General features: G+C 54.6%; 1 protein-coding gene across 1 annotated transcript; it reads left to right on the forward strand.

The window, feature by feature from the left end:
• Positions 1-1,071: 1,071 nt before the first annotated feature.
• LOC125551917 (uncharacterized) lies at positions 1,072-3,893 on the forward strand. The gene is made up of 2 exons (XM_048715320.2): positions 1,072-1,422; positions 1,938-3,893. Exons 1-2 carry the CDS (start codon positions 1,357-1,359, stop codon positions 3,660-3,662), a joined length of 1,791 nt encoding a protein of 596 aa, XP_048571277.1. The 5' UTR covers positions 1,072-1,356; the 3' UTR covers positions 3,663-3,893.
• Positions 3,894-11,231: the final 7,338 nt, after the last annotated feature.

Genomic DNA, 11,231 nt, shown 5'->3' on the forward strand with positions numbered 1-11,231 from the left:
TTGTTGGTTCACGGCGAAAAGAGGAGGCCTCTCGCTGGCCCGGTGGGCCCGACAGCTCAGCGGTGACATGGACCGCTACGCATGACGCGTCGTGAGGGCGTATAAATACGCGCGCCTAGGCCGTATTTAAGTCCACCTTTTCTGCGTGTCCCCGTGTGTAGTCTACACGCTCCTGCCCCTGCCCTGCCCTGCCCTGCCCGTGAAGGGACCACCGGTTTTACTCCTCCAAAAGCCTAATTTTCTGGGCTCAAATAATAATACTGTATCTCTTGTGTACTCGGCCGCGTACTGGGATACGTGGACTGTGCACACTGCACGGCAAAAGTTTCCAGATTCCGTGCATTGGCAGGGAGGAGGACGGGAGTAATAACTCGGATGGGATGTGGTTAGATACGCGTATACAGTGTGGAAGGCGGCAAGTATGCGGTACTGTACATTTATGAGTGCAGTAGGGTATTTGCCACCCTGATGAGTTGGCGTGGTACTGGGTATTTTTGCTCCGTATTTAATTTACCTCCATATATGGGTTTTTTAGGTTCCTTCATATATTTTGAGTCAAAGTTTGGCTATCTATTTAACTAATAAAATATTAAATGTATTCTAGAAAATTGTTATATAATTTGTATTCGAAAGAGGTTCTGAATGATATATTTATACTTTAGCCTACAATAAAACCCGAAAGGAGGAAGAAAAGCAAGGCAGAAAATAATGGTGCACAACATGAACTTTGTTCAATCGAAAGAGTGTGCGGCTTTAAAATCGATAATATAGCTTAAAATGAGCGAGTGAATAAAGGAATCATTCAAAGGAAAAAAGAAAAGAGGAGATAGTAAAGAAAAAATGGTTGGGTACAGAGCAAGGAGAGGAGGAGTAGTGGGGCAGCAAATACTATTCTCCCTCCACGCTTTTAAAAGCTCACCACACCACACCCTACGCGAGACCTTTTTTATTTTATTTTATTTACTGGGCCTGTGATTTGAGTGAGGAAGGGGAGATGTGTTGGATAGGCATCTTGGCCAGCTAGGATGAGGCTCTCTCAAACGGAAAGCAGGAGAGTGCAGTGCAGTCAAAGCTGGCATTTCTTCTCCCTCCCTCCCTCATTTGCTTGCCCATCCCCCATTTTCTCCTTCTTCCCCACCAATTCAAACCGAGATAACATTATAAAATACCGCAACTACTACTCCACACAAGGCGTTAGATTTGGGAGAGGGGTCCGTATATATAGCCTCCTCTCTCCTCTCGCCTCCTCGCCTAGCCATTCCTCTCCATCTCTCTTCCGGTGTCCAGCCTCCCGTGTCATCGCGGATCGATCCGAGCTTCGGTTGGGCGGGTGCGCCGATTGATGCGCGTGAGGCAATGGCGGTCTCCTCGCCTTCTTCCGCTCCGGAGAAGAAGAGGAAGTGGCTCCTCAGCAACAGGAAGGTCCGTACGAGCTCGCTGCTCGCCTTGCCTGCTCACGGCTGCGATCTCAGATATCTCCGCCCCACATTCTTCTCTTTTCTTTCGTTGGGTGTTCTTCATCCGGCCAGTTCTTGCCACGCCAATGGCCAATCTGTGCAAGAACTGTTTGCTTTTTTCTCTGTACCGCACAAGTGCCAACAACATTTGGTCCTTCGACTCGACAAGCAGGGTTGTTTGGTCGTGCCGTCCAAAATCCAAATCACAGGACAGCCTCTTCGAGCTGAGCAAGAAGTACTTCCTTCTTTCGAGCATGGCGTGCCTTTTCTTCTTGTTTCTTTTCCTCTCCAAGATCGACATGCTTGATCTGAGCGCACCGTCTGCTATGCTCTGCTCCGCTCTCGGTTTTCTCTGTTGTTTTGTCCCCCAAAAAATTCATTCATTTTCGCTGTCTCGGATTGGTCCATCTTTCTCTGTTTGTGCAAGAATCCAACCTCGTCTGGCAGAAATCTCATGCTTGTTTCGGTATGTATGCGCAGGTGATCGACAGGTACCTTCGGGAGGCGCGGGCGATTCTCGCCGCGGCGCCGGAATCCGGCGGCGGGGACGCCGTGGCGGCGCTCGGCCTCATCGACGCCGCGCTGGACCTGTCGCCGCGGATGGAGGCCGCGCTCGAGCTGCGGGCGCGGGCGCTCCTCGCGCTGCGGCGGTACCGCGAGGTCGCGGAGATGCTCCGTGACTACATTCCCAGCTGCGGCAAATCCTGCTCCGGCGAGGATGCCTCCTCGTCGTCGTCCTTGTCCTCCTCCAGCTCCGGTGACCTTGGCACAATCTCCCGTGCCAAGCTCCTCTCCCCCGAGCGCCACCGCTCCGACGCGGCCGAGACTGACACTGGGACCGCTCGCTCCTTCCGCTGCTTCGATGTGTCCGAGCTCAAGCGCCGCGTCCTGGCCGGCCTCTCTAAGAACCCCAACACGGACACGCAGTGGCGGTACTTGGTCCTGGGGGAAGCTTGCTTTCACCTCGGCCTCATCGAAGATGCCATGGTTCTTCTCCAGACCGGCCGCCGCCTCGCGTCGGCGGCTTTCCGCCGCGAGAGCGTTTGTTGGTCGGAGGACAGCTTCTCATCATCGACTGTCGCCGCAGCTGTTGCCTCAGTGCCATCGGGCAACGCTTCCAAGTCCGGGTCGGCGTTCATCATACCGGCCGTGGAGTCGGAGGCCATGTCCCAGCTCCTGGCTCACGTGAAGCTCCTGCTCCGCCGCCGCACGGCCGCCATGGCGGCCCTCGACGCGGGCCTCCCAGCGGAGGCCGTCCGCCATTTCTCCAAGATACTCGAGGCACGCCGTGGCGTGCTCCCGCACACCTTCGCCGCCGCGTGCCTCGTCGGCCGCGCCGCGTCATTCCAGGCTGGCGGCCGCCCGGCAGACGCCATAGCAGATTGCAACCGTGCGCTGGCTCTCGACCCCGCGTACATCCCGGCGCTCCGCGCCCGTGCCGATCTCCTTCAGTCCGTGGGGGCGCTCTCCGATTCCCTCCGTGACCTTGACCACCTCAAACTTCTGTACGACGCGGCGCTCCGTGACGGCAAGCTGCCGGGGCCCAGGTGGCGACCGCAGGGTGGCGTGCGCTACCGCGAGATCGCGGGCGCCCACCGCAAGCTGATCGCCCGGATTCAGGGGCTACGCAGCCGCGCCGCCGTGGGCGAGGGGTGCAACATCGATTACTACGCTCTGCTGGGCGTGCGGCGCGGGTGCACGCGCTCTGAGCTGGAGCGCGCGCACTTGCTACTCTCGCTCAAGCTCAAGCCGGACCGCGCCGTGGTGTTCGGCGAGCGGCTGGAGCTGGTGGACGAGCACCGCGACCTGGAGGCGGTGCGCGACCAGGCCCGCATGTCCGCTCTGCTCCTGTACAGGATGCTGCAGAAGGGGTACTCGTTCATCATGTCGGCCGTGATCGACGAGGAGGCCGCCGCTAGGCAGAGGGCGAAAGAAGCCGCGGCCGCCGCCGCGGCGTTGCCCAAGCAGCAACAACAAGCGTCGCCGATACCGGAGAATCCTCCCGTCGTAAACAGCGCCACCGCGAGGACAACGGCGAAACCGAAGGTGAAGGCTGCAGCGGCCGTTGCAACGGTGTCGTCCCAGGCGACGGCGCCGGTGTACCAAGGGGTGTTCTGCCGCGACCTGGCGGTGGTGGGCACGCTGCTGTCCCGCAGCGGGTTCGACCGCTCCCTCCCGGTGAAATGCGAGGCGATGAGCTGCTGATGGCGATGGGTTGCAGCCGCGCAGCCAGGTGCGATCTGATGCGGTTGGGACGAGGAACAGACAGAGGAAGCTGGCGGGAAAAAGCAGACGCGTTTGAATTTATTGGATAGAACTCGCTATTGTACAGTTTTGTGTTCTTGGAGGAAAAGAAAAAGGGGGCGACGCATCTTGTCTTGTACTAGTATCTCTTGTGTGGAGGTGAATGAAATTTTTTGGTTTCTTCTTGTTGAATGCGAGTTGTTACAGTGCAGTAAAGTTTCTCTTTCTTGTAAGTACTGTAGTAGAGTATGATGCACATTTTGAACTCTACCTTTTGACCTCATGATTCCGGTTTCTACCATTTGCACTCCACCCATATACCTCGTGTATGTATGTATGTATGTATGTATGTATTGGACGAGTGGAGGTATCTTTTTGCGTCGCATGGTGCCAAGGAGAGGAAGGAGGCGTTGAGTGGGGGTGTTTGCTCTTAAAGCTGGCCGTAAATGGCGTGCAGTGAGTGATTGCCTGGACTCTCTCTGCTGCTGGTGTGCCACCAATGGGCGATGCAATCCACTGACCCTCCCTGCAGCGTGCAGCCTGTGGTGGTGGTGCCCGGTCCAGCTCCTGCCATTGTGTTTGCGCAGGCTCCCGTGCTGGCTGGATGGGATCTAGCGGCTAGATCATCGTCTCGTCTCTTTTGCCCGCTTTTACAAGTAAACTGTACCTCATCGCCCGCCGCAGACACCTATACTCTACTTTGCAGCCGGTACAGAGCGTGAGAGGGGCAGGGCCTTTTTCCCCACCCGTGTAGTCGCTGAAAGTGAAGGATGATGATGCATCGGTACGTGCATCCGCGTCGTCACCACCAAAATATCCGGCCAGCGCTTGCCGCAGCAGCGCCAACTCTACAGCACGACCCCAAACAGACGTCTGTTTTATTCGGATTCTGTCCGTTTGGGTAAGGAATTGGGGTTGTATCCGGACGTGTCCTGGGATGCGGTGGCCGTGCGTCCAGCGTGCGGTCGCATTCTTTTTGCCCCATTCTGTCCGCGTTTAAATGCCAAGCCATAGTTCAGGCCAGCGGTGCCGGTTCATCTCGCCGGCAACAGAGCCAGCGGCCTACACGTCCATCGCCGGCATCAGCCAGCGGCCGGCAATACAGCCAGTCTCCAAAATGAATAGTTGTCCTTGCCGGCAACACAGCCGACCTCCAGAATGAATGTTTTTCTCGCCGACACACTGCCAGCGGCCTAGCGGGCGGGCGACACCCATGCGAGCCTCCAAAAAAAGAACAGCCACGGCCGTTCGGACGACCTAGTTCAAGCCTTCAGCGTCGAGCATCTCCTTCTGCCTGGCCTCGAACCAGTCCCTCGTCTTCTCGCTCATCTTCGACAAGTCCACGCTCATGATCGCAAGGGCCACCTCCTTCGCTTTGGTGGCGGCATTGGTGGCCTCGATGTCGAGCTGCCTCTGCCTGGGCTTGACGTTGTCAGCCTCGATGTCGAGCTGCCTTTTCCCGGCCGCCTCCTCCATGTCGAGCTGTCTTTGCCGGGCCGCTTCCTCCATGTCGATCTTCCTCCTCTTGGCCGCCTCCTCCATCTCAAGCTTCTTTCTTTGAAGGTCTAAGTATTGCTTCATTTGCTCGTCCTTACTTTGCCGCTTCTTCTCGTCCCTCACATCCTTTTGAGACATCATGCCATGCAAAGTGTCATGCAATGCCATGGATGAGGCATCACATATGTCGTCAACCTTGGAGTTGGTCTTGCCCCTCGGCCTCTTCAATGCGTCGCCATCTTCACCTCCGGCGAACTTGGCCGTCTTCAGTCCCCTCTTCCTTTATAGTTCACGGTATTGGTCCTTGAACTTAGGGAAATTGTTGATGATCGCCCAACAATGCGTAAGAGTGAATGGCTTGTCATTGTGCCGGGCCTTGAATGCCTCCAAAGATTAAAATGCCTACACGACATGATCAACAACAAGTGAACATGCAAACATATACACGGCCGAAGTGTCATGGCCGTAGCAAGGAAAGGGCTCGGAAGAGGAGAGGATACCATGTCCCCAACGCCGAGACCACTCACGGGTCGTGCTTCAACGCTCTCAAATGCGGCGCAATACTCGTTGCACTCTTGTTGGATGAACAACCATCTCTTTTGAATTGAGTCGATGCCACGGTTGCTTGTAATTTGGTAGGGCTCAAATATCTTCCTTTCATGGAATGTTTTGTAGACTCTCGTCCAAAAAACAATGCCCTTTTGTTGTGCGCCGATCCTTGGATCTTGGATAATCTCCATCCAAGCTTGGCAAATCAACTTGTCCTCATCTTGTGTATATGAACCCGTGCGAATGCTCTTCCTCTTTTTTTGTGCTTCCGCTCTTTGGGTGGGCTCGTCGATGAACAATGGCTCCCCACTAATATCAACGTCATTGCCTTCTTCTTCATCACCATCACCTTCGACATAGATGTCATCGTCTTCATGCCACGAGTCACCATGGTCGTAGTCAGCACGGTCGTCGGCCTCTTCATCGGGTACGTACTGGGCGCGGCCATCCTGACTTTGGGTCTCGACGGGGTCGTAGGCACGGCCATGCCCACCCTCAAAGATCACGTCCTCCATGTACTGATTGTAGAAGGGGTCGTCCACCGTTGGCGTTGGTGTTGGCATTCCGTCAAACAAGACGCGGGGGCCCGGCATCGTGCTTGCTTTTGTTGCATCTCGACGGACGGTCGGCCGCCGCTGCTGGACCCAAGCGTGACGTTGAGGTCGATGACGGCCGTGGGGCGAGGTGTGGACGGCGCGAACAAGCCCACGTCCGGCGACCCCGAGAAACGGGTTTGGCCGTCGGGCCTTGGCGGAGGAAAGCCGGGCGACATGGGCGCGGTCCGCGAGGTCGGCGACTGGCAGTGCGAATGTCGGGCAACCAATGAGCCTGTGCTCGCCGGCCTGACGGCCGCTGCAGGGGAACCGGCCGGATGGCCCATGCTAAGCATGGGGAGGGAGTGCGCTTTGTTGACGATGTCCTCCTTCTCGTCGACCGCGGCTTTGCACCGCGTGGCCTCCATCACATCACGCTCGGTGACAAACTTGGACACGGCGGCATTGACCTTGACGGCCACTCTTCGGCCCTTCCTCTTCGCTGATTCCGCCTCCAACTGGGCGATCTCCTCCGGCGTGCACTCCGACCGCGGCTTTCTTGGCGCCTTGGCCGCCCTCTTCTTCACCTTTTCAGGCGGGTCGATGGCCAGGCCGCCGGAATCCGGCTCGGCGTCGGCCATGGACGGGGGAGAGAGGGGGGCGGCGGGAGGGACGTGGGAGGGTTTGGGGAAAAATGGCGCCAAATGGGCGGGCTGGGTTTTTTGATTTGTGCCACCGACAGGCGGGCCAGGGGAGGACAAGCGCGCACTTCCCGCCTGTCCGCGCGCTGTCCGTTTCACCCAAAACCGGCGCAAACTTGGGCCGGGGATGGGTCGAAAGCGGACAGAAAACGGACAAAAATCCGTTTGCGCCCGCGCGCTGGGCCACCTCGTTTGTCCCTTTTACCCCAAACGGACGGGGCTGGACAAGATGGGGTTGCGCGGTGGAGTTGGCCCACCACGCGACCCCATCTTGTCCGAGTACGTCCGTTTGAGAAAGAACATGCGAATAGAACGGCCCAACGTGCTGCTCCAAACGGACAAATGCCCGGATTTCGTCCGTTTTCAACCCATCCCCGGCCCAAAATTACGCCAGTTTGGGGTGAAACGGACATCGCGCGGACGGGCTCATCGCACGCCCTTGTCCCCCCTGTGGCCCGCCTGCCGGGGACACTAGCAGTCCCTTTGCTTCCAACGCTTCCACCTCCTCTACCCGCCCTACCGCCGGCGCCGCCGCTATTCTCCGGCCTCCTCCTCACCGCGCAGCCCCCAGCCGTCCTGTTGGGGAACATAGTAATTTCAAAAAAATTCCTACGCACACACAGGATCATGGTGATGCATAGCAATGAGAGGGTAGAGTGTTGTCCACGTACCCTCGTAGACCGAAAGCGAAAGCATTAGCACAACACGGTTGATGTAGTCGTACGTCTTCACGATCCGACCGATCAAGTACCGAACGTACGACACCTCCGAGTTCAGCACACGTTCAGCTCGATGACGTCCCTCGAACTCTGATCCAGCCGAGCATTGAGGGAGAGTTTCGTCAGCACGATGGCGTGGTGACGATGATGATGTTCTACCGACGCAGGGCTTCGCCTAAGCACCACTATGATATTATCGAGGTGGATTATGATGGAGGGGGGCACCGCACACGGCTGGGAGAGATCAACAGATCAACTTGTGTGTCTAGAGGTGCCCCTGCCCTCGTATATAAAGGAGTGAGGGAGAGGCCGGCCCTAGAGGGGGCGCGCCAAGTGTGGGGAGTCCTACTAGGACTCCCAAGTCCTAGTAGGATTCCCCTTTCCTTTCCAGAGTAGGAGAGAAGGAAAGAGGTGGAGAGGGAAAAGGAAAAGGGGGCTGCACCCCTTATCCAATTTGGACCAGAGGGGGGGCGCGCGCCTCCTTCCTTTTGGCCTCTCCCCTCTATCCCGTATGGCCCAATAAGGCCCAATACTTCTCCTGGTGAATTCCCATAACTCCCCGGTACTCCGAAAATACCTGAATCACTCGAAACCTTTTCGATGTCCGAATATAGTCGTCCAATATATCGATCTTTACATCTCGACCATTTCAAGACTCCTCGTCATGTCCCCGATCTCATCCAGGACTCCGAACTACCTTCAGTACATCAAATCACATAAAACTCATAATATAACCGTCATCAAACTTTAAGCGTGCGGACCCTACGGGTTCGAGAACTATGTAGACATGACCGAGACACGTCTCCGGTCAATAACCAATAGCGGAACCTGGATGCTCATATTGGCTCCCACATATTCTACGAAGATCTTTATCGGTCAAACCGCATAACAACATACGTTGTTCCCTTTATCATCGGTATGTTACTTGCCCGAGATTCGATCGTCGGTATCTCAATACCTAGATCAATCTCGTTACTGGCAAGTCTCTTTACTTGTTCCGTAATACATCATCTCGTAACTAACTCATTAGTTAAAATGCTTGCAAGGCTTATAGTGATGTGCATTACCAAGTGGGCCCAGAGATACCTCTCCGACAATCAGAGTGACAAATCCTAATCTCGAAATACGCCAACCCAACAAGTACCTCTGGAGACACCTGTAGAGCACCTTTATAATCACCCAGTTACGTTGTGACATTTGGTAGCACACAAAGTGTTCCTCCGGTAAACGGGAGTTGCATAATCTCATAGTCATAAGAACATGTATAAGTCATGAAGAAAGCAATAGCAACATACTAAACGATCAAGTGCTAAGCTAACAGAATGGGTCAAGTCAATCACATCATTCTCCTAATGATGTGATCCCGTTAATCAAATGACAACTCATGTCCATGGCTAGGAAACTCAACCATCTTCGATTAACGAGCTAGTCAAGTAGAGGCATACTAGTGACACTCTGTTTGTCTATGTATTCACACATGTATTATGTTTCCGGTTAATACAATTCTACCAGGAATAATAAACATTTATCATGAAATAAGGAAATAAATAATAACTTTATTATTGCCTCTAGAGCATATTTCCTTCACGTCCATACTAAACCACGTCTCAACATGGCTGCCACCACGCCCGCGCTTACGCCGTAGTTTTGGCCGTTGATCGGAGGAGGTTTGGCCGTCGCCGTCGCAGCCGGCGGCAGACGGGATACGACCGCCGACGACGTACCACGGCGGCCACAACAGCTTCCGACGAGTGCTCCAGAGCGGCCAGTAGCCGGCCGCCAACCACCCCTGCTGCATCAAGGTGATCATCGTGGCCTCTTTGCCACCACGACCGCAAGGTGTTCGGCACTTTGCCCACAAAGGTATGGATAGTGGAGATGAGTTTTTCTTTCATCACCTCATTTGTTCATCGGACGATTCGTCGTCGGATGATGAAGATCTTGCACTGGTCGTTCACGACCACATTCAACGACAGCTTTCTCCGTACAGGGGGTCACTCCCTGGCCGTGATCCCAACCTGAACCGCAACAGGGAGAGAGGCCACGCCCTGCTCCATGCCGATTACTTTGCGAACACCCCGCTCTTCAAGCCGGATAAATTTTGTCACCGTTTTCGAATGGCAAGGCATGTGTTCAATCGTATCCGAGAGGGAGTGGTTGCTCATGACCCTGAAGGAAATATGCCCTAGAGGCAATAATGAAATTATTGTTTATTTCCTTATTTCATGATAAATGTTTATTATTCATGCTAGAATTGTATTAACCGAAAACATCGTTGGGGAACGTAGTAATTTCAAAAAAAATCCTATGCACACGCAGGATCATGGTGATGCATAGCAACGAGAGGGGGGAGTGTCGTCCACGTACCCTCGTAGACCGTTAAGCGGAAGCATTATGAGAACGTGGTTGATGTAGTCGTATGTCTTCATGATCGACCGATCCTCAGTACTGAACGTACGGCACCTCCGCATTCAGCACACGTTCAGCTCGGTGAAGTCTCGCGAACTCACGATCCAGTAGAGCTCGGGGAAGAGTTTCGTCAGCACGATGGTGTGGTGACGATGTTGATGAAGCTACCGCAGCAGGGCTTTGCCTAAACACCGCTACAGTATGACTGAGGTGGATTATGGTGGAGGGGGGCACCGCACACGGCTGGGAGAGATCTTTACGATCAACTTGTGTGTCTAGAGGTGTCCCCCTGCCCCTGTATATAAAGGAGCAAGGGGGGAGAGGCGGCCGACCAGGAGGAGGCGCGCCATGGAGAAGTCCTACTCCGGGAGTAGGACTCCCTCCTTTCCTAGTTGGAGTAGGAGAAGGGGGAAGGAGGAGGGAGAGAGGAAGGAAAGGGGGCGCCGCCCCCCTCGTCCAATTCGGACTAGAGGGAGAGGGGGGCGCGGCCTGCCCTGGCCGCCCCTCCTCTTCTCCACTAAGGCCCATCTTGGCCCATTAAACCCCCGGGGGGTTCCGGTAACCTCCGGTACTCCGGTAAAATCCCGATTTCACCCGGAGCACTTCCGATATCCAAATATAGGCTTCCAATATATCAATCTTTATGTCTCGACCATTTTGAGACTCCTTGTCATGTCCGTGATCACATCCGGGACTCCGAACTTCCTTCGGTTCATCAAAACACATAAACTCATAATATAACCGTCATCGAACTTTAAGCGTGCGGACCCTCCGGGTTCGAGAACTATGTAGACATGACCGAGACATGTCTCCGGTCAATAACCAATAGCAGAACATGGATGCTCATATTGGTTCCTACATATTCTACGAAGATCTTTATCGGTCAAACCACACAACACTATACGTTGTTCTCTTTGTCATCGGTATGTTACTTGCCCAAGATTTGATCGTCGGTATCCAATACCTAGTTCAATCTCATTACCGGCAAGTCTCTTTACTCGTTCCGTAATACATCACCCTGTAAATAAATCATTAGTTATCATGCTTGCAAGGCTTATAGTGATGTGTATTACCGAGAGGGCCCAGAGATACCTCTCCGACAATCTGAGTGACAAATCATAA

This window comes from Triticum urartu, chromosome 4A, assembly GCF_056163025.1.
Source record: "Triticum urartu cultivar PI428250 chromosome 4A, HENAU_Tu73, whole genome shotgun sequence".
NCBI classification, from domain to species: Eukaryota; Viridiplantae; Streptophyta; class Magnoliopsida; order Poales; family Poaceae; genus Triticum; species Triticum urartu.

What these genes read in the sequence shown, in the direction of transcription:
- LOC125551917 (XM_048715320.2), top strand. Translation starts at nt 1,357, where the DNA reads ATGGCGGTCTCCTCGCCTTCTTCCGCTCCGGAGAAGAAGAGGAAGTGG. An exon ending in GGCTCCTCAGCAACAGGAAG is followed by an intron (nt 1,423 to 1,937) that starts GTCCGTACGAGC and finishes ATGTATGCGCAG; the next exon opens with GTGATCGACAGGTACCTTCG.